Here is a 23,282-nt window from a genome sequence, read left to right as displayed (position 1 = left end):
TCTTGAAACTAGTAAAGCCCCATAAGTGAGTTTCTCTTGTAGACAGAAGGTGAAAAATAGAACGTTCAGTAATTGATTACTTGGTGTGTTTTCAGTTTACAGTTTTATATCCGTCCTGGAAAAAAAGGCACGATTGTTTTCGACACAGGACCGGAAGAACAAGTCTACAAAGATAAAAACGGACAGTTAACAGTGGTGAGTGGCTGTGGCGGGAGGTGTGTTACTTGAGACTATAGATTAGAATGAGACCAACGGGAGCCCTCCTCTAGACCGTTCGTGTCTCCCTCTATGCCCGACTCTACATCAAGACAACCGGAAGGGATGGACGCCAGAGACACACACTCACGGAATGAATGGGTTTGGAGAAGGCAAGTTGACCTCCCATGTGTAGGTGTTAGTGAACAGGGCGGTGACGTTAAATCCTTCTCGGTTTTAAATGCTGAAGCCAACTTTACACTGGATGGCAAAGGCCTTAGGCCTTATTGTGTCTCCGACGATGGACTCTCCTGGTGAGCTTCAGAAAATACCCGTGCCTGAGTCTCGGCCCTGGACGCTGTGATGTGACTGGTGGGGGAGCCATGTCGGGTCTGAAGAGCATAGCTGACTGCTGTCTGGTTCAGTCCAGGCTGGGTGCTCAGTGCTTAGTCCTCCCTGCCGGTCCCACTGTGCTGGGCCCGGCATCCCCACAGCCCTCGCTGGCAAGTAGTACACAGGGCTTGTTTGATGCCATTTTGCTAGGAAATGACAGATTAAAACCTGAGGGGCTGAATCTTTCAGATGTGTTTTGTAGGTGCACCCAGTGGTATTACCTAATACAAACAGTCTGTCAATATACGGGCTGTCTCGTACATACTTATATTCACATCCCCTTAACTATGAAACTCTTTGTGGGTGTAAATGGTACCCAAAAGGCTTTCATAACATAATTGCCTCTGAACTCCTTCAGGGAGAAGTTAAAATCTTGAAGTATCATTTCATATATAACCTATCAGGTGATTTGTCAGTTTACATGCTGTCTTAGGGGTATGACATTTAAGAATGATTTTGCCTTGGGAGTCACACAGCTTGTCTGCCTGACTGGCTCGGGCTGAAGATGCTAAGCAGTCTCAGTGAGTCCTTTTTCTAAATGCCCTTTGTCTCAGTGGCAGGTGGGGCAGGCTTCTAGAAGCTCGTCCACACCGCTGCTGGGTCACAGAAGGTCTCTAACCTAAGTGTGGGCACTCTCCCAAGGTGTCAGTCCGCACGAAGTCCTCCTGACCGCTCCCACGGCCGTCTCTGCTCTGGCTGAGGAAAGCACCCAGGAAGCCGGAGGCTGTGCAGGGAGCTACACCTTCAAGGAAAGCGGTCCCAGCAGCTCTAGGCAAAGGAGCACCTGTGAAGAATCGGAGTGGCATCTGCCTGTCTCCCGGTTCTCGGCGGCCCTGGGGCGCTAAAGGAAAAGGTCCTCTTCAGGGGCCCCAGCTCCTGCGGGGATGGGTTTCAATGTCCCTCCCATGTCCTTCCCTCGATGGGTACCTGAACGTGTCCTCACAAGGCGGGCACCAGACCCTCCACCTTTGCCAAGCTGCCCCGGAGGAGCAACGACGGAGTATATACATGGTCTGCGAGGGCGTCCTGGTAATTTCATAAAGCAAAATTCAAAATCTGCAGCTTTAATTAAATGGAACTTGGGTTCCATATGGGGAGCTGTAGCAGAAATGTTAAGGCCTTGGGTGTGTTTGTTTCTTTCTCCCCCTTCCCTCATGTGAAAGCGGCAGCAACCCCAGCTGATTCATTCTGCTTTCCACCTAAGACTCCCTTACAGTGTTTTAATAGAACAGAACAATGACCCCCACCCTCCCCGGCGCCTTCAAGGTGATAAAGCAGAATGAAGGGAGGACGGAGGCCTTGGTCTCTTTGCTGCGAACCCCACCACACTGGGGGGGGGGGGGGGGATGATGCTGGGTGTTTCTGAAAAGATCCAGAAAACATTTAAACAGAAGCATTATGCAACTTTTATTTTACACGTCCACAAATGCTCGTACAACATACAGTGACTACTTCTAACGTTTATAGCAATTTTTTCATAGCACGAAGAGGAAGAAAGGTTAGTGCCACAGAGGGGTGCTACAGTCACGCTGGGTGGAGCCCTCAGGAGCACACGGCACAGAGGAGGGCTGAGCTGCTGACACGGGGCGGGGGGGCCGAGCAGCTGCTGGGACGTGCAGGCGAGCCCACCTACGTGGAGCATGGGGTCCCCGCCTCGCGGCCAGGCTGCTCATCTACCTACTGTGGGGGGGGGGAGGGTTGCACAACAGAAGAGGCTGCTCCAGGATGATTGTCTTGGGCATGGGCCCCCAAGTCACCACAAACAAGGACTTCTTCGAAAAAACAGCTATTCTACTTCAACTGTAAGCTCTTACAATGTAATAAAACTCAACTCGTCACCAAATCTTACGCCAGCGTTTTACTTACTTAGATGGTTCTTAAGTATAAATATGGACCCCTGTTTGTTTGCCCTTCATGCTAGCGTCAGAGTCCGTTCCTTGTGGAATACATCTGCTAACAGAGCTTGGACCAGCCAACACTTGCTGTCAGCTCCTGGCTATGCAGCTAACGGTGTGTCATTCACCACGGAATGTTTCAGGAACCTGTTCAGATCCCAGGAAAGCAAAGACTCACTCAAAACTACAAGTGCAAAGTCAAGGACAAGTGGAAAGACTGCCTGAAACATTAGCTCATTCGGTGTTGAAGCCCAAACGAATCCGATTGTTCCGCACACTTACTCTTCACAGAAATATTTAAAAAACAATTCATATGATGGCTTTTCCATTCCTACAGAAAACATCAGAACCAACATTCACTTTAACTTTCTAAAAAAGTTCAACCCAAACGTCAGGGTTGGTGTTTAAAACTGAAACGGTATATAAAATATTTACGAAACAGTATTGAAGTCCCCCTTTCCTCAGCACTTAATAAAACCCGAATGGCCTGATATGAAAGTTCCCCACTCAACAGTTTAAAAGTCATCGACCCCTATACATGATTTTTTAGGTTCGGTCAAGATTGTTTCCAAGTTTTAGTGTAGGCTTTGCTGCTGGATACAAAATAAAGGTATACAACTGTCCCAAGAAGGGCAGTATGTACAAAGCCTAAGCTGTAAAAACCATTTTAAAATATAAACTCGTTTTTTGGAATACACTGTCAAAGGCTGCCCGCTTAACTAATACCTTTGGTATAACACTAACGTTTCCCTTGAACAAATCCCATCCCTTCCCTTACACATGCTCACATCTCCTTGTAACTACTCTACCTAGTCTAGTCGCGACCAGCCGCATCGGTCACCACTCACTTCTGTCCCTTCACGGGCGCAGAGGAGACTGGGAGGTAGGTAACCGAGAACGTCCGCCCTACACGAGCACCGTGTGGACAGCCGGGTTCCAGCGCGGGCCCCCTGCGCCCCACAAGCACACATCCCATCTACAGTCGCACACGTCCCTTAAACATGAACATAAACACTTAACTGGACCCCAAAGGAGCTTCACATCCTCTAACTCTGCTCGCTGTGGCCACTCCATACCGTGTAAAAATCCGAGGCAAGGACACAAAGGGGATCTCCAGGTGACAGCTGCGTCTAGAGCAGGAGAGCGGCCTGCCCAGAGACTGCTGGTGTGAATGGGCTTCCTGCCTGGATGCCAGGCTGGGGGGACAGAGGCCAGGCCATGTCCACATTCTAAGCAAAGGGCAGGGCTTCTGCTTGAGACAGGAAGCCCAGCTTCACAGGGAAGAAGTCTGAGAAAGAAAGACTGGAGCCCGGGAAGTGGCAGTTTGTGAGCCCCGCCCATAACCAGGCCATGAGGCCTTCGCTGAACGGAGCTGGTCAACAAGGGGGGCAAGTGGAAGGCGCAGGAGGCGGGGAAGGAGCCAGGAACAGAGGGGTGCACTCCCTGCCGGGGCCAGCTCTGCCCTTAGCCAGGCATGTGGGGTCCCAACAGGCCTGCCCCTCAAACAGATCTGGGCACCCAGAGCTACGCTAGAACAGTCAGAGGCACGCAGCTCATCGGTCCTATCTTCCGTGCCACAAACTGCACTCATCTACCTATAAGCTGGAGGGGAGAAATCCCGGGGCAGAACGGACTTCCGGCCAAGTCCGGGAGATGGCCCGGCCTAAAGCACGGTCACGCAGCCAGAGTGCTGGGCCGGAGATTAGGAAACAGGGAGCTCAGAGAAACTTCTGATGGCCACCAACTGCAGGATCCCTCTCAGAGCGGTCCGACTGAACCCCAAGGGAATGCTGCCCCGAAGCCCAAATAGGTAGTCAGCACCCACCAAAATAAATACTGCAAACAAAATTTCTCACGTTCACTTCATACCCACTCATACTTTTCTCCGAGAACCAAGAAAGCCTGGCTCCAAGGATTCCCCGATCTCCACGGAAGGGGGACAGCTTGGACACCTCTTGCTCAAGAACAGGGGTGTATTCACCTGGGGAAAGACAGTCACCTGGTCGAGAAATATCAAAATAGTCATCTGGCTTGTTACAAAAGTATCTCCAGACTCCCGGGGAAGTGGAAGGCGCCCAGAAGCCGGCAGGAATCGGAGTGAACGGCGGGGGAGGAGGGTGGAGGAGGGCGGCTCGCTCACTTGCTCACTGGTGGAGGTGGGCGCGGTCGTCCGGCCGCTTGATGTGAATCCGCCGCACACGCTCGATCCGCTCCCGCTCTCGCTCCTCGTCTTCATCCAGGTGGTGGGAGCGTCCCGCCGCCCCGCCTGTGGCCTCCAGGAGCGCGTTGTCAGGTCCTCGGCCGTCCTGGGCCTCGTACAACAAAATATTGAGGGTCTCCTCATAAATCCGGGCCTCTGGGAACTCCACCTGCATTCCCACAGAACACAAGGCAGGGGGTTAGCATCACACGCCCCCTCCCCACCTCTGCTGCCACCTGGTACTTCTGGGCAGGGCCGCTGGCTCAGGCCCCTGGGATTCCTTTTTAGACTGCTGTTATTAGTTTTACAGTAGCTTTTCTTTTCCACAGGCAATACTTACACATGGTGCTTACACTAGCAACAAAAGGGATATAGTACATGTAAAAGCAGGACCATACACATATATTCACACACTTTACAACCCACGAAAGGTGGCCCATCACACACTCCTCTGCACCTTTTGCTTTCCCCTAATTTGGGAGATCCTTCCACAGCAGGGAATTACAACAATGTAACAATGCAATTAACCAATGAGGTCCTTTCCAATAGGTTTCTACTAATAACAGATCTGCACCCTTGGAGCTGCTCCGCACCCTCGAGCAGCCTTTAAAGCAGCCCCATTTTTTGAACAGGGAGCAGCTGAAAAGGACATGCCCCCTACTGCTTGGTAAAGCTCGGTGTCTGCTGCTTGCCCTTTGGGGGTTAAAGCACTGAAGTGAAGGGAGACTGCCCAAGTGGGCCCCCGGCACTTGATTCACAGAGGAGACTTTGCTTTCAAGGGCAGAATTCTGAGGTTCCCAGAGAAATGGAGGCAGCACGCTCTCCTCTGTCTTTCCCACTGAGGCCACAAAACCAGGAGAGAGAATGTGCAGCGGGTGAGGACTGAGAGACATAAATTGTGGCAGACGGAGCGGGGAAAAGACCAGAGTTTGGAATAACACCTGAGCAGCAGAGAGTTTACTGCCCGGAGGGAGGTCAGTGCAGCCTGCACCCCAGACTGAGCATCACTCAGAGGGGCCACCAGTCTCCTAACACCTAGACAGAGTTCCCGGTTTTCCTTCTGTCCTTTTTTCCTTTCTCCATTCTCTTGCACCCCCATCCCCCAAAATCTTGTGGCAGCAATAGCCGGAGCCTGGGGGAGTCAAAACTCTGAAACCTTCCTTTCTGATGAGGAGAGCTGTGGTCCCATCAGGGTGGAGCGAATCTCTGCTGTTTTTCTCTCCCTTCTTCATGCCGCTTGGCTCTGGGTACAGGTCAAGTCACGGGCAGTGTGTGGCAGAGCGGGGACCTGAAGCCTCTGCTTTCTGGCCAGATGACTGAAAAGGGGAGCCCCAGGGAAGCAGGAAGCACCGAAAGATGGAAGGAGGGATGCTTGGGAAAGCAGCTTCTCGGGCTCGTGCGTGGACTCCTGTGCTCGAGGCTGGCTGTCAACCTGGCCCTCGAGAGCATGCACAGAACTGAGCAATGGGACAGACCGCTGCCCGCGACACAGACCCGCCCTCGGTGCGGCCCAGAGCTGAGGGCTTTGACACCTGGGCTGTCACCGGCACTGAGGCCCAGTGCTGCTTGCAACTTGTGGCCTGAACCCAACTGGGTCAACTGCCAGCTAGAACAGGAAAAAAAAAATCAATGTTCTTGTTAGGATTTAAACAAGACCTAGAGCCCTGTAACACTTGGAATATCCAGGATACAATTTCAAAGTTCCTGGCATAATGAAGAACCAGAATAATCTCAACTCCTGAGGGAAAACACAATCAACAGATACCAATGCCAAGTCCAAGATGACCCAAGATGTTGGAATTATCTGACAGACTTGAAAGCAGCTGTTTTAAAAATGTCACAATAAGGAAAGGCAAACTTTCTTAAAGCAAATACAAACACAGGAAGTCTCAGCAAGGAGACAGAACATAGAAGAAAAAAATGAAAACTGTATGACTGAAAAATACAGCAACCAAGACCAACACAAAAACAAACAAACAAAAAAAACCCAATTCACTGGCAGGGTTCAAGATCAGAATGGAGAAGACAGAGGAGAGTTCGGGAACTTGAAGACAGAGCAAAAGAAGTGGTATCACTGAGCAACAGAACAAAGACCAATAAAGGGCACAGTTCTGTGCTCTATTATCACCAGTTCCCGGTGAGTCAGAATCAAAAACCAAACGGACAACATGTGTATTACATACCTACTCAAGCCTTACTCTCAGCAAGCCATACCCTTAAGAATTAGCAGAGCACCTGGAATGTTGTACCAAGAAAGACAGTGCTACAAAAAACCCCCAACAGGAACATCCGCCCAGTTACTTGAAACAAGTGTCGGCTCCAAAGCGTGGCTCTTAAAAGTGTGGGCCCCAAGCAGGCACCTGCTCCTGTAGGGACAGCCATTCCCTGATGTGAACCCCCTGGAAAGCCAGTCACATGCTTCCCCCGGAGCAAGGAAGAAGCCCTTGGGGACAGGACAGCAGAGCCAAGGGAGCCGTGGCTAGGGGTCCTGGCCTGCCACCCCGGGCCCTGCCTCTAGCCAGTTTCAAAAACACAAGCACAGGCTCACTCTGGAACCTGGGGGTTCATCTACAAATGGCTGGGATCAGATCACGTGGTCTCTGAATCCTTTGCTCCCTATTAAACTCTGAAAATGTAAAGTCAGTATTTTGAAGTTTAATCAATATGATTATCCTGCTAATATCCAAGAACAAAGGCAACCCGTATATATAACAAAACCAAACTGACAAGATGGGGAAGCTAGTTATAGGCAGAATTCACAGCCCTAAAAAAGTTCACGAGAAAACAAGGTGGGTCTTGCTAACGTGGAAAAGGGAAGCAAGTGATTCTGATCTCCCTGCAATCTTTGAAAGAAAAGATTTTTCTTTTTAAAAGTCTTTAAGGGGCACCTTGGTGGCTCAGTCGGTTAGGCGGCTGCCTTTGGCTCAGGTCATGATCCCAGGGTCCTCGAATTGAGTCCTGCATCGTTCTCCCTACTCTGCAGGGAGCCTGCCCCACTCTCTCTGTCTCGTGAATAAATAAAATCTTTAAAAAAAACAAAGTAAAAAAATAAGTCTTTAAAAAAATGCTTAGAACTCTAGTTTCTACTTCGTGGTCTCAGTTTCCCTCATTTGCCTTTTCTTCTGAGGCCAGCTCTAGAATCACAGAGAACTGTGTGCTCCTGGAGTTACAGTGATCACGGTAGCCTGACTGGATCATCTACAGATTTGTGCATGAAGACCTGCTCAGCAGACCCACCGCATGCCCCTGGTAATCAGGGTTCCCTTAGCAAGGCTCAGAAGGAAGGGACAGTGTATCGTAGAATTTTTTTTTTTAAGAGGAAGAAAACCGAGTTGCATAGCCCAAGAAGGGCAAGCAAGCAGAAGACCCGAAGGGAGCGAAGTTCAATTAAGGGCAGACCAGACCTCCAACAGCATCGTGTGGCACGATCTAGTTTCACAGAATGGCACAGTGACAGAGGTCAAGTCTACTGGTTTAGAGAAGATGAAGCAGGAGTGTCCACAGAGTCCAGATCTTTCAGGAAGTCGTGTGCTCAGAAGGAAGCCAATAAGCCTGGGAGCCAAGGAATGCCCAGCAGGCCCATGGAGGGCAGAGGGCCACTCTAGGTCAGTGGGTCAGAGGAGGACAGACAGATGGCAGTAAGTCATAGGTCATGACTAGAAAGCCAAGGTCAAGCTCTTAAGGGTAGCATGGTCCCTCTGATGATTGAGATGGGATGAGGCCGTGCTGGCGGGAAATGGTGGTACGTGGAGGGTGAGGAACAGCACAGGCCGTGTCCCATCACTGATAGGAGACAATGCTGGTGGCCCAGTGACAGCAGTACGAGGGTACATCTGAATCAACTTTTTCCTTTTTCTTTTCTTTTTTTTAAGGTTTTGTTTCTAAGTAACCTCTACACCCAACATGGGGCTCAAACTCACAACCTAGAGATCAGGAGTTGCACCCTCTACCGACTGAGCCAGCCAGGCGCCGCTCTGAATCAACACTTATGGCAAAGGGACTGAGGTGCTGTAGGATGGTCCCTGTCTGCCAACGGTCAGAAAGGAAATGCCATTCTCTATCTCCAAGACCTACATGTGACTCTCTCCAGGGCCCCAAAGATACTGAGTATTTTTACAACGAGCAATCATGCGTCAAGGAAAGCATTTTTAAAGCCTGTCCCTCTTTAAGTTTGTTTTGCTCAGGGAGAAAGGGAAGCGGTACAAGTATGTATCTCAGACTAGCCACCCAGAGCCGCCCCCTCGGAGCTCTTACCTTGGTCTGTTTCTTCTCAGTGGCATAGACAATGGAGGTGCAGCAGACCTCGGCAATCTTGCGGCCCTGACCGTAAAAGGACCAGCAGCAGATTTCATCCCCAATGACATCCTTTATGAACAGGACCCTTCCATTAAAGCGCAGAGAGAGCTTATCAAAGAGCTCAATGTTTTTCAACATATTATCGTCAGAATTGCTGCAAAAGAGCATTTGAGAAGGTGAACGCCGACTGGTTCTAACTGCAGGAGTCTCCACATCCCACACTAGGGCGGCCGCTCTGCCGGGCTCCGCTGCGGCCAGGGAGGAATTGTGAATGATTCGGGGCCTGCTGGCACAGGCACCAGGTCTGGAGCGTGGAGTGAGCCCCTCGAGCCCCAGGGGTGGCAGAATGCAACTGTCCAAGGGAGACTTTTCATCTTGGGTCCATTTATGGGTCTTAAGGAACCTCATTAAACGGCCTACAGCTGAGACCACATGGCACCAAGAAGCAGAAGACATTCTAGAAATCTGTATATATTGCTGGTGGAAATGTAAAATGGAGCAGCGTCTTTGGAAAACCAGTTTGGCAGGTCTAATGACTAAAACTAGAGTTACCACTGGACCCACCAATTCTACTCCTGGGTACCCCCAAGAGAAATTAAAACCTTCGTTTTTATTGTAAATAAACGTGCATACGAATGCTCGCAGCAGCAGACCCCAACAACGGCCCCAAAGTGGCAACAGCCCTGATTGTGCACCCACTGATGAATGGATCAACAAAATGCAGTAAAGATCCATACGATGGGACGTTATTCAGCCATAAACGGAGACGAGGTATTGATACACATGCCACAAGGATGAACCCTGACGACATGACGCCAAGTGAAAGAAGCCAGTCATAAAAGGCCATGTACTGTATGAGTCCATCTCTACGACATGTCCAGGAGGCAGAGGGCAGTGTTTGCCAAGGGCTGGGGGGACGGGGCGGGGGGGGGGAGCGGCTGGAGGGGAATGAAAAGTGACTAATTGGTTTCTTCTGAGGTGATGGAAGTGTTCGCAAAGTAGGCACGTGGGGATGGCCGAGCAACTCTGCAAATATACTCAAACCCACTGACTGATATACTTTCAAAAGGGCAGCCTTCACGGTATGTGTGAAGTCAACCTTTTATCTATCATCTGTCTCCCTGGGCATCCTCGAGGTGCCAGGTGGGTGCTGGGCCTGGCCCGCGTGAGCGGAAGCCCTCCTAGCCGACGTGGACGGCTCTTCTCGCTGACACCTTACCTGGTGTAGGAGTATTTGTTGTTACTTCTGTTGTACAGCAGCTTCACGGCTGGCTGAGGGCGGTGATCAAAAAGAGAGAGAAGAGTCACTTCGAGTGGAGGTACCGTGGACTGTGGGCTTCCCACGGGGCTGGGCCCTGCCACCGCGTCAGGGAGGCAGTGGGGCAGAGCTGGCAGAATGGGGGAGGGGGGAGCAGGGGCGGAGAGTGAGACTGCAGGACCCACAGCACAAGATGGGCTGCGGGTCCCCATTCCGCATTCCTCCTTGGGCCTTGCTCAGGCCCTTCCACAGGTTCCTACTTCACACCGTATTCACCATGCGAGTGGCTAAAGAAACGTCACGAGGGTGCCTCCAACATACCTTATTTGAAGTCGCTATAAGTTTCTGCTCTTCCTTGGACGAGGTGATGACAGGAACTTTGCAGAAAGGCTCGTAAGTATCTTTGTTCTGCTGGAACAAAACATGCTTTCAGCCTAGGAGGCCTGCCCAGCATCGGATTATTTAAGCTGGCCTGCCGGGCAAAGACAGGGCTCTGGCGAGGGAAGATGGGGCTGCCAGCGCTGGGAAGAGAGGAGGATTCTTACCACCAGTTATTAGGGTGGGGGACAGCTAAGAGTCGAGTTCTCCAGTAAGTCTGCTCTTTGGCCAGAGTGCTCAGTAAATCCTAACAACGATGACACACTTCCACAGCCCAGGGAGTCACTTAAAAATATACTCTAAACATGGCAGACGAAATATGATTGTATCGAAGCACCCCATGGCAACAACTGCAGAAGAACTTAAAAAGTTTAAGCCTATAAGGAGAAAAAGAATGGAAGAAGTGAGGTCTACGGACAAAAGATGTCGAAAATCTGAGGCTGGGAAGCAGATGAGGGATAACTAAGGGGAAAGAGAAAGCCAAAACTTAAGACGGCAGATGGGAAAGAATCCTGGAGGTTTTCAAAGAACAGTTCTGAAGGCTGGTGGGCAAAGGGCAAGAGCAGAAGAGGACTGCTAGCCAGTCAGAAGAAGCACCAGTGAGACACCCCCCCCCCCGCCCCCCGCCGCCACAATCCCCTTCCCCTGGCAGAAGAAAGGTCTACTTTCCTAGAGTGGCTTGTACAGATAAGGACACGGCTGAGCTGGTCTTCTGAAAACAGGGGGATTAAGTGAATGGTCCACACACTAAATAGTGAGCCCCAGCTCCCAGCCCCTTCTCTTACTCAGATCCCAGAAGGCAGCCAGTCAGGCTTATCCCCACCAGGCAAGAGAGTGAAGGATTCCTCCCCGGGGATCTGATCTATCCAGGAAAAGGCAGACTGACACTGGGGTTTCCCACTGAAAGAGCCTTATCATCTACCACTATGGCCCACTGGACAACAAGGCTCACCCACACACATACAGCTTTTCAGAACCTTACTCTTGAATTTTAACAGACCAAAAATCATCAGATTATATGTGGAAAGCCTCTCCACTATGAGACTGAAACCAAAATAAAGAGGAAAAGGGAATGAGTCATGACAAGGGCATCAGAAAGAAAACTTCAAGATAGAGGAGGGCAGATACTGAATCCTATGAAACAGGAGCAGTGTTCTATATAAAAAAGAACACTCAGAGAACGTAAAAAGGCTCTTGGAAATTAGAAATAGGATAGAAATGCAAAGTTCAAAAGAAGGGTTGAAAAGATAAAACTGAAGAAAATCTCTGAGGAAGTAGAAGAGGAAGACAAAATCAACAGAAACTGAGAGGAGATCAGTCCTGGAGGTTCAATCTTAGACTAACAGAAACCACAGAAAGGGAACCCACAGAGCTTGTCTCTAAGACAAAGAAGAAACAGAGATTCACTGGTGTGTCTGAACACACTAATAGGAGCTTGACTTTTCTAACCATTCAGGGATGAATTAGGGCTATGCACTTAAAAAACCAAACAGACAAAACAACGAGGTAATCACTAACTCTGGCAAATTGAAAAGCTGCACAATAAAGAAAATTTTCACTGTATGCTGACTCAACTGTTAACGATATTTAGACATCACAACGTAAACTGTGAACACCAATTTAACCAAAGCTGCGATAAACACCACATTGGGAAAAGAGGAGAAGGAACATGCGTCCGTGTTTGGTAGTTGTTGGGGTGATGGTAGTGGTAGTGCATGAGCAAAATTTCAATTTTCTCTACACCAGTACATAATGTTGACAACTGCAATGTCAATAAGTAGCAGCATAAGAAATATGAAAGTAAACAGAACCGCTGAAAGAATTGACAGATGAGAGGCACCGAGATGGCTCAGATGGTTAAGCGTCCAACTCTTGATTTCGACTTAGATCATGATCTCAGGGTTGTGAGATCGAGCCCCACATCGGGCTCTGCACTCGGTGTGGAGCCTCCTTGCGATTCCCCCTCACCCACCCCCCCAAAGTAATAAATAAAATCTAGGAAAAGAAAAAAAAGAATTAACAGAGCAGAAAAGTATGATGTACATACATTAACAAACAAAAACGAAATAAAAATACTAAAGAAAAGGCTATAGCATTCAGTTAGGAGTGCCTGGGTGGCTCAGGGCGTGATCCCAGGGTCCCGGGATCGAGCCCCACATCAGGCTCCACTGGGAGCCTGCTTCTTCCTCTCCCACTCCCCCTGCTTGTGTTCCCTCTCTCGCTGGCTGTCTCTGTCAAATAAATAAATAAAATCTTTAAAAAAAAAATAAAAGGCTATAGCATTCAGTTAGATCTACAGTGAGTTCAGACTCTTGGAGTAGAGGTGGTGTGTGGAAACAAGTTCCTTAAGGAGCTAGGCAGTAAGGATACTGCTCCACAGGGGGGCCAGACATGTGGCTGAGGGAGGCACAAACAAGAGCCTCACATATACGGATCCGATTCCTACGAAAACCTGAAGGGACTCAGGATTCTCTGCCATGTCGGAACTTTGCTTGATGTAAATGGGCGCTGACTACGTCCAGAAGCATTTTGGTTTTATAGGGATTCTGCTATCACCAGACTTGACCCCAATGGTCCTTCCCCAGGTCCAGCTGAGGAGTGAGGGGTGTCTGAGTCTGCAGAGATTATATGAGGCTCCCAACAATGACTGGTGGGGTGATAATAAGTCCTGAGATGCGTCTAGAAAACTGATTAGGTTTTATACCCCACACTGAAGGGTTTCAATGTACATAGGAGATGACCCAACACCATGGCCACTGAAAGCCAGAGGGTAGTCAGGTGGCCTAAGCATTACAGGGAAGCCTCTAAGGGGTCACTGACCAAAGGAGAGAGAAGCTCCAGGGTTACTTGTGAACTCGCACATCTCAGTGAGGAAAGAACTGCCCCCACTTTATTGAGGAGGAAAATGAAGAAAGCAGGTGGGCCTGGTACCTCCCCACTCATATGGGGAAAAACGGTGATACCTACTTGTAAGGCTGCCTGGCATTCCTCCACCAGGCCCTGGACCAGGTAGTACTTGGCTTCTGCCAGCAGCTCCTCAATCTCCCGGCGGCTCTCAGGCAAGGGGACCGCCCCGTCACGAAGGTAGTTGAGTATCGTACCAAAGTGTTTCCCACACCGGTCAATAAGGATCCAGCCTGCAGAGGGAGGAGGAGGAAGGGCGGGCCTAGTTACATGGGCATGCGTCTCCTGGAAGGTGCTGAGGACAAATGGGGTATCTCTTGGCTCCCTCCACCTCCTACGGAAGAGCAGGACCACAGAGCGGGCAGCAGCCCCACCTGCCTAGCTGTCAGCGAAGGGCTGACAAAGCCCTGCCTGGGAAGCACTGCGATGATCTGAGGCCCTGCTGGCCGGAGACAACCACAACCACGGACTCTTTTGGTCTCAGGCTCTTTTGGATGCCAGGATCTCTGGGGCCTAAAAGCATGTTTCTAAAGTATCCTCAAAAATCCCTTAGCCATCCCGAGAGTGAACTATACTTGGATAAAATGCGTCCATATGACCACACTTCAACGACAGGGGAAAAGCCTGAGGTAAAAATATCTACTCTCCCTCTTTCCACGATGTTTTCAGATTTCCAAATAATAGAGCCATTTCTAAGGAAGAAGACTGCAACCTCTGGCTCCCAAGGGGGATCCCCTATACTCACCACCACCACCTCCAGATGTTCCTTAACTGCCCCAAATAAGCACTTATTGGCCAGTGACAGTGACTGGAGAGAAGAGGGTGAATCAGACCTTGCCTCAGGCAGTTCCGTCTCGCATGGGGAGACGGAACTTGCTTGCATTAACTATGGGAAAATGTACCAACTGGTGACCAGAACCAGGCACAGTGAGACATTCTTGGGGTGGGGGCCAGGAAGCCAAGCCCTTCAGCTTCTAGATGACCTCTCCAATCCCTAGTGGAGACTAGGGATCCCCAGGTTTTCACAATTCCTCTTCAGAAATGCAAATATCTGAAGGGGGGGTGTTACTTGAAGGAGGAAACAATGCTGAAGCCTGGGAAGTGGACAGACCAAAAGGAGAGGTAGGGCTGAAGCAAAGACCTGGTATGTCTTGACAGAGGACAGGAGGCTCTAGAAAAAGCCAGGTTGTAGAGAAGTCCCCCCCACCCCCCAGGCCAGCAGGGCAACCCCAGCAAGGGGCTTCCCCAGGTTTCCTGTCCCCCATTACAAGTGAGAGGACAACAAAGCACAGGGCAGTTAGGTTTAAACAAGAATTCGTAGTTTTATGCCCCACTTTCCTCAACCGTTGCTCAGTTTGGGAGAAGGGGCCCACACTTCCACTACTAACACCATGGCACCCTGACCTAAGTCTTCCGTAGACCCCCAGGCCCTGGCTCAGGCACAAAAGCCAAGAGCAGCAAAGATACCTCTTTCATATCCAGAGTCACAAGTCCACCCACCGTCCCCTTCCCAAATCCAGCCCTGCCAAGTATGCTCTCAGGGTTAGAGGGTGTGATATTTACTTGGTATTTGCAATAATCCCTAGGAGAGTTTTGTAAGAAGGCCATTTCCATACTCCCATCCTACAAACTCCTCAGCCCATGGCCCCTGGACCTTCGGTTAAAGGTCTGGTCTTGTCTCTCCAGAGGCTTCTGCTTGGTACTTCCCACTGCTACAGTTTCCTGAATACGATAGGAAGAGTAATTCCCAGTGTGGCAAACGCAACGCAAACGTGTGTCCTGGAGTCAAACCCTGGTTTCAAGGAAGGAAGAGGCCTTCACAGGCGTGGTAAATCACATCACCCTGACAGTAACTGCTGGACCTCACTCCACGCTTCTTTCTACCTTCGAGACAATAAAGTACGGATGCGGTATCTGCCATGCAACTCAGGTGCCTACAGGGGCCTGCAGCAAGCAGCATAAATGAGTGTAGGGGGGCCTGGGCCCAGAGGCTGACCAGAGAGCACATGCCCTGCCCCCTGGGGACAGGAGACAGGGAGGCTCTTCTCACTCCAGCCAAGAACAGCCAGTCAGGAATGGGGGCCGAGGGCTGCATGAGCCTCTGATATTCCAGAGAAGCCAGAAATGCAGGTTTCTCTGTGAAACCTCCTGATTTTTAAACAATGGTAAGCCAAGCGGTCACGAATCCACTCTAGGGCAAAGAAAGCCTATGTGCAGGCCGCACTGGGCCTCCAGGCCAGCATTTTCCGACCTCTCTGCTCTCTGGATCAAGGGCTTTCCTGCCGATGAGTGGACAAGGTGTGGAAGAACCATATGATCTTCCTAACAGTTCTTTCGGAAGGAAGTGAAGTCCCCTGCACTGTCTGCAGATGACCACAGAGCCTCAGAGAGTTTTCGGGACATTCCCAACTCAGGCAGGCAGGACTAGACCACGAAAAGCTGGTAAGACAACTCACAAGAAAGCTCCTTCCACCAGAACTGAGAAGACGAGTAGAGCCTCAGTCTTCACAGAACTGGCAACCCATTTAACTCAGCAACTCCGGGAAGAACATGTCCACGCTCTGCCTTCGGTGTGTGGGCAACTTGGCTACTCAGCACGAGCAGGGCCCTGACAGTAATTATCCAAGTGACAGTCCAGAGTTTCCATAAACGAACAGGCAGACCGTGACATTGGGCTCTAGCCCAAGAATGCCGTCAGGAAATGCTTGTGGTGAAGGAATCATACTTTGGACAAATAAGGGCAAAGGAGCCGGGCGCGCTCGCCATGAGGTTTCAATTAGCATTTTGATTTTAAAATATTTTAGTTGCTTTCAAAGCCGGAATCTACCCCTTTGAAACAGCTCCAATGCCTCGCGTGTAAAAAGCAAATGGAAGTCAAGCAGCGCCTTGCTTTGGGGGAGTCTGCCCAGCTGCCGTGGAGCATGCAGGCTATTTCCGAAGGCTGCACCCGTCAGGGCGGCCCAGCAGTCCATCCCGCAAGGCTGCAGAGCAGACAGGCCCAGACCGGGAGGCTCAGGAATGGTTTCAGAGATGCAACACAGCCCAGGGTTAAGGGCAAGGGCTTGAGCTGGAAATCCAGTTCTGCCACTTACTCGCTGGATGACATGGGTGTCGCAGCAAATCTCTCTGTCCACCAGTCTCCTCTCCTAAAACTGGCAGCCCTCAGGGCATGGTGAGAGAATGCATGGGGAAAACACGCAGCACAGTGCCGGGTCTATTGGCAGCACTCACATGAGGTGTTTGACAATAAGCCCTTCCCGCATCTCTTCATCATCACTGGAGAACAGAGGGGCAGCAGTGTCCAGAGCGGGCACATTCCGGCCCTCAGGACAGTCTCAGTGGCTTTCAGGGTACCCTGGAGAAGGCTTCTCTCAGGACCGGGGCCTGGGCGACAGGCCTGCCCCCTCCCAGCATGGGGGGGGACAGGGGACCTTCACTGACCTCTCCTTAGCATCCTAAGGTTTTAATACTCTATTTCTGTGGTTCTCAAACTTGCCTGTTGGTAAGTCACCTGAGGTACCTGTTTCAGATTCCGGGAGGCTGCCTCATTCCTGAATCAGAAGGTCTGGGGCAGGGCTTCTCAGCCTCCGCACTACTGACATTTTGGACTGGACGATTCTTTGTTATGGAGGGGCTGTTGTGCGCACTGCAGGGTATTTAGCTGCACCCCTGGCCACTACCCACTAGATGCCAGGGGCATTCCCACCCCCAAGCTGTGACAACCAGAAAGGTCTCTGGACACTGCCCAATGTCCCCTGGAGGTCAAAATCATCCCTGGTTGAGCACCAGTGAGGTAGATCGAAGACCTAAATGTAAAAAAACCAACATAAAAACTCTGAGATATCAAAAAAGAAAACACCATTTAAAAAGCTGTAACAAGAGGCGCCTGGGTGGCGCAGTCATTGGGCATCTGCCTTCGGCTCAGGGCGTGATCCCGGCGTTCTGGGATAGAGCCCACATCAGGCTTCTCCGCTAGGAGCCTGCTTCTTCCTCTCCCACTCCCCCTGCTTGTGTTCCCTCTCTTGCTGGCTGTCTCTGTCAAATAAATAAATAAAATCTTAAAAAAAAAAAAAGAAAAGCTGTAACAAGTCAGACTCAGAGAAAATATTTGTAACATAAAATCACAAAGAAATGGATCCAGAACACTTTTATAAAGCAGGGAGGAAAAAAAAAAAAGGAAAACGTGTAAGATGCCATTAGGCAGCTGAACAATGAAACACAAATGACAAAAAGATACTCGATGTACTAGAAATGAGGAAATGTTAAATAAAACCAGAGTATCAGATTGGCAATAATTAAGAGGTTTGTGCCCAGTGTTGGCACAAATTCAGACCATGGGGAATGTAAATCAGCACAACAGCTAATACCAACCAAGCCACGGATGTTCACCGGATTCCCCTCCTGGGATTCGATCCGGGACAGACCTCCCAGCGGTGGGTAAGATCTCAAAGCGGCAGCCACTCAGGTCGTTGGGTCCACAGCCTTTTCATTTACCAAAATAGAAATACGACTTTCTGTGTGTGCCATGTTGTGGCAAAAGTCAGGAAGCTCTGCCCCAGAGATGCTCACACATGCCAGGGAGTGTTCGAGAAAGGTAATGTTCCAAATGGTGAACGCTGAAGCAATTTAAACAACCCTCACCAGAATATGGATCCGTGAACTACAGTACATTCCCAAAATGGAACACCAGCACGAATGTCTGAACTAGAACTATGTATCCTTCATGGCTCAATCTAACTAACATAATGCTAAGAAAACAAAGCGGCTACAGACAATATATCACCCCCTATATAAGCTGGAAAACTCACCAACAATACATTGTTTAGGGACAGAAACAGTGCAGCAAAAGTAATTCACTGACAGATTCTCATCAGTGGTTTTCACCACTGGCTACACATTAGAATTCCCTGCAGAGGTCCTCAAAGTCTGGGGAAGTGGGGAGGGGGTGGGGGGGGCCGGCATGAGGCTTTAGCTCCCAGCGGAGTCACTGTGCTACGGAGGTTGAAATTCACCTAGTGACCCTGAGGCCAGGCAGGTGGCTAACCTCTGGAAGGGACAGACAAAGAAGGTGAAGAGAGGCCCCATCAGCCCAGGTAATGTTTTATTCCTTGTCTGAGTAGGGGTGATGTGGAGAACAAAGGCAAAAGAAATGTAGAAAAAATTAAATCTCCTTACAACTTGCAGCCCTTTTGACAGACTGACTTGAGAAGGGCAGAGTGACCTTCCTCCAGGAACTCAACTGCGTCATGTTAATACTTTGCTAGGGGCAAAAAGCAACCTTAGCTTGATATTAGCTTGACCTCCCGGATGCTGGAAGTCTCTTTAACATATAAAATCCCTTTGGAAAGTTCCTTTATCTCCACCAGCCTCAAATAAATGTTGGAAATCATCCTCCAAACATAAGGCCCACTGAAATACATCTGAAAGCTCTCATGCCCAAGTATTTACTACGCAGCAGTAAATGACCTAATCCTAACAGCAGCTAGGTCCTGGAAACTTTACTTCCAAATTCCTTCGAGACTACGCTATCCCTAACCCACTCCCAACTTCAAAGTATCTAACCAACTACTCCTCATGACCTCAGTGCAGCTCTTTCTGACAACAAGTCCTCTCCCCCACCTCGTACTTTAATAAAAACCACCTTTTTTGCACCAAAGATGCCTCAAGAATTCTTTCGTGACCATTTGCTCCCCAGCCCCAACATTTCACATCAGGAGCACGAGGGAGTTTATTAATCACATTTTAAAAGCTCTCAATGTATTCAAAATTTTACGGAAGAGTGCATTCTAATTTAAGCAGGAGACATGGAGATCTCAGGTAAACCACTAGGTACTACGGTTTTCCCACATACTACACTGATTTCCCCACTGGTTTTCAAGGTAATGTGTGCTGATAATAAGATTAATGATTCCCTTCTTTAATCTGGTTCACATATTCCCTCATTCCAGAAACACAGCAAGAGACCAGAAACCACTGTGGAGGGGAAGTAGGGGGGGGGAGCACTGTACTAAGGAACAGTGTTATGAAACAGGCAACTACAGGCGAGTACCGAGGCGGAACTCTTGTTAGGAAAGGTGTCACATCAATTCATGAGGACAAGAAGATCAGGTAAAATTACCAGTACTGGGGAGGAGGCTGGGAAAAGCCTTCTTAGAAAAGCCATCCTTTGGGGGTAAGGTAGAACTGCAGAGCACTCACCCCCAAGGCCAAGGCTGGCTACTTCTCCCCCAAGGGCTACTAAGACTGCTTGCGTTCCTCCCTTCACTTGGGACACACCCCACCCAGGCAGGCTGCAGGAGTGAGCAGTCCCCACAGACTGAGTCTCCCAACTGTCCCGCACTCCATCAAGAGCTTTCTAATGTTAATGTCCTCACTTAATCCCATAAGGACCCTGAAAAGCATGACCATTCACAACTTGGAAAAGTGGAAACAGGTTCAGAGAAAAAGCCCCATTACCAGTAAGTGACAAATGAGTCTAAATCAGCCCGATGCCACATACACAGCAACAGCTCCATCAACGTTAGTTGTGACTGTTACCCTGGACCAGAGCCAGCACCCAAACCCACTCACTGCAAACTTCCCTGTTGAGGAACTGAACGCACACAGTACAAATCGCCAACAGGCAGAAGGGCTTGGAGTGCAAGAGAGAGTCCACTATCCACTGTGGGCCCCAGGTCCTCTCCTCAGAAGCAACCAGTTTCTCGGGCATCCTTCCGGGATTTCTAGAAACTCAGTGCCTTCGGAGCCCCTCTTCCTCTGCCAGCAGGACACACCGCTGCATCCGCTTGCCTCATGGAGCTGTACTTGCTGTTCTGGCCTGTTTGTGGCAAACCTCACTACAGCGCACAGGCTTCCTGCCTGAAGCCTAGAGTGCAGCTGCGAGATGCGGGACATTCAGGCTAATTTGTAGACCCAAGGGTGAATCTGGGCCAACATGCAGGCGGTTAGGCGGTGCGGTGTACTCACCAGGGGCCAACAGGATCACGCTGCCTGGCAGTGTGCGCTGGAAGACCAGACACAAAGCTGGCCATCACCCACAAGGCTGCCGCGCTCAGGCAACCTGGCCCAGGGGCTGGGCCCTCAGGAGAACCAAGGTCCGCCCTGAGTTAAGAGCCAGCAAGCCCTGAGCTCAGTGGTTTTTGTTTTTAAGTCCCATAGCTTTCAAAAAGGATTTCTCACTTACTGAAAGGTAGCACCAGTACCACCCCTGGGGGGGTTAGGTTGGACACGCATAGGGCTGGAGCTCCAGCTCTAGTGGAGCCCTGCGAAAATGGCCAGCTGGGGGTCTCAGTGCCAAAGACAGCTCTGCTTCCCCAGAGGCGGCGGGGTGTCCAGGAAGCACTGGCGACAGCGCAGCCTCCAGCAGCTGTTCAGAAGCCCGAGCAGGAACCCTGGTAGCATCTCCATGTCTCTCCCACGGGGGGATGCACGAGCCTGAGGACCCGCTCTTGAGGCATTTCAAGGAGATGAGGCCCCAACCTCGTTTCCAAAGTGACTCCGCTGCTTTTCCTGAGCCCCACCAGAGACTGGGTAGGGCGGAAGAAAAGCTACAACAATCCTGCGTTCTCAGATAAGGTCTGTTTCCTTCGGCAGCTGGGGCGCTATTGTCTCAGTCTCTACAAATACTCCCCAGGCAATGCTGGGTGTGGCCCCGCAAAGGGGATCCTCCCACTCATAAAAAGCGCTGTGCTTTTTGGGTGAGACACGGAAGGAAGCTCTGGGGCTCAAACCCCATTTACCTGATGCTCGGCCAGAAACCCGAGTTTCCCAGGAAGCCCACGGAAGCAGAACCTCAAGCCCCACAGCCCGGCCTTCTCCAGGACACAGAGGGAAACACCCTAACAAGTGCACAGCTCAGGCTTCGGGTCCCCAACCCCACCTACTTGTATCAAAACTCGCCTACCTTCCCAGGAACCGACGTCCCAGGTTAGCACAGCAGCCAACCTCAGGCACAGGTAAGGCACGCTTCAGCCAGGCTGTGGTCTGGCCAAATCTTAAGCAATCTCAGGCCAAAGAAGTGAAGGATGGTGCCATCTTTAAACCTCACGTCACCTGCCCCGTAACCCCAGCCAGGCAAGAACGTCCCCCTTGCCAAATGTTCTTGGCTTGTTCCAGGTGGGGAGGAAGCAGTTATGGTAAGATCACTTCGAAGAATCCTTTGCCTTTCACGAACATGACTTTCCATGAGAAAAAGGAAAGGCAAACATGGCACTGAATACACGCGCATCGAATACTACGCGCCAAAAGCCCCACGTAGGATCCCCAGCTACTACATAGGAAGTTGTGACTCAAGTCCAGGTCTGTGAGTCTCTGTCAGGCCCCCATCCCGGGAGGACAGGGGTCCAGACAAAACATTCATGCCTCTCTCTCGCTCAAGTTTCACTCTGAAGTCACGGAATCACCGCTGAGAACTGGCAGGGGACCAACCAGGGCAGCTAGTCCAGCCACCATTTCATGCAGCTGAGCTCTGCAGTGGGGAAGTAACTTTCTCAAAGTCACACGGCAAATCGACAACTGAGTCAAGACTACGAGTCCCTGCCCAGGGGACTCCAACTCCTCTTCACACCTCGGCTCATCTGTCACTTCCTCAGGGAAACTCTCCTTTACCACACCCCTCAGACTAGATCTGGTCTCCCGGTGACTCATTCTCAAGGCTCCCTGCACAGAGAGAACACCGAGCACAACTGGACAACTGCACCCGTGTGGACGATCGTCCATGCACCGCTGGCCTTCTGAACTAGCATGAAGCCCCTGACCACAAGCACGTCCCCAGAGCCTGGAGGGGGGGCTTACCTTCGCTGTCAGTGAGCACTTCCATGCGCCCGCTGAACATGGCCTTCAGCATGGTGTCCTGCTTGGTCAGCGTCTGCATGGTGGTGTAGTAGAGGGCCCCGCCCACATTCAGCTTCACGTACTTGGAGCTGGGGCTCGTGCCCTTGAAGGAAGTGGTGCGGGTAGCAGCCGCTGGCACCGCTGAGCTCACCACACTTTCTCCTGACATCTCTTCCTGCCAATGGAGAAGACACAGGGTCACCAAAGTCACGGCACCAGGCCTGCTTTACCTCTTTCAGCCTCTAGGCTGATCTGGCCTCCAGACGGGTTTTGCTTGGCCCAAGTCTATGCTGCATTTATTTTTTTTATTTTTATTTTTTAAAGATTTTATTTATTTATTTGACACAGAGAGAGAGACAGCCAGTGAGAGAGGGAACACAAGCAGAGGGAGAGGGAGAGGAAGAAGCAGGCTCAGCAGAGGACCCTGATGTGGGGCTCGATCCCAGGACCCCGGGAACACGCCCTGAGCCAAAGGCAGACGCTTAACGACTGAGCCACCCAGGCGCCCCTATGCTGCATTTAAAACTTAAAAAATGGCTCCCAAGGTTGACAACACGGGAAAGCTCACCAAAAAAAAAACCCCAAAAAACAAAAAAACAAAAAACCTTGGATTTCTGGCTTCTCTTAAAATTAGAGGCCAACTGGGCCCCCAGGCTACCACAACTGGTGGGAGGTGGGGTACTGGCTGCCCCAAACCCCATCCAGATAATCTCATATACTGACCTCACCTGCTAACCCTACGAGCACAAGTGTACCACTAACTCCTGTGTCCCGATTACTTCCTTTCTGCTGCTTCCCCATATAAGTGAACACCCTGGACGCATCCCGAAGCAGCTTCAAGTACTGCCTTGGGTCTCTGTTTCCTTACTGTCGTGCACCACTCTGAACTGTGGATGAAACAAGCCTTTATGAATCCAGTGGGATCCCAACG

The 23,282-nt window shown here is 50.5% G+C and overlaps 2 protein-coding genes across 4 annotated transcripts in view; one reads left to right on the top strand and one right to left on the bottom strand.

Moving 5' to 3' along the window:
• MYO1H (myosin IH) overlaps nt 1-2,431 on the top strand; it is a 132,968-nt gene extending 130,537 nt beyond the window's left edge. Inside the window, exons 31-32 of the mRNA XM_040619414.1 lie at nt 96-195; nt 1,231-2,431. Of these exons, the coding sequence (XP_040475348.1) occupies nt 96-195; nt 1,231-1,257 (127 nt within the window). The 3' untranslated portion in view covers nt 1,258-2,431. The remainder of the gene's footprint in view (nt 1-95; nt 196-1,230) is intronic.
• KCTD10 (potassium channel tetramerization domain containing 10) overlaps nt 1,971-23,282 on the bottom strand; it is a 26,701-nt gene continuing 5,389 nt past the window's right edge. The window contains exons 2-7 of one of the 3 annotated variants that reach the window (XM_008707627.2): nt 22,313-22,526; nt 13,583-13,752; nt 10,559-10,648; nt 10,199-10,251; nt 8,938-9,133; nt 1,971-4,852 (exon numbers count right to left, since the gene is read on the bottom strand). In XM_008707627.2, the coding sequence (XP_008705849.1) occupies nt 4,628-4,852; nt 8,938-9,133; nt 10,199-10,251; nt 10,559-10,648; nt 13,583-13,752; nt 22,313-22,526 (948 nt within the window). In that variant the 3' untranslated portion in view covers nt 1,971-4,627. The other 2 variants (XM_040619811.1, XM_040619810.1) reach the window with 2 other exon arrangements.

Source organism: Ursus maritimus, unplaced genomic scaffold, assembly GCF_017311325.1.
Source record: "Ursus maritimus isolate PB19 unplaced genomic scaffold, ASM1731132v1 scaffold_33, whole genome shotgun sequence".
Taxonomy (NCBI): Eukaryota; Metazoa; Chordata; class Mammalia; order Carnivora; family Ursidae; genus Ursus; species Ursus maritimus.
This window is presented reverse-complemented; position numbering and strand designations above follow the sequence as displayed.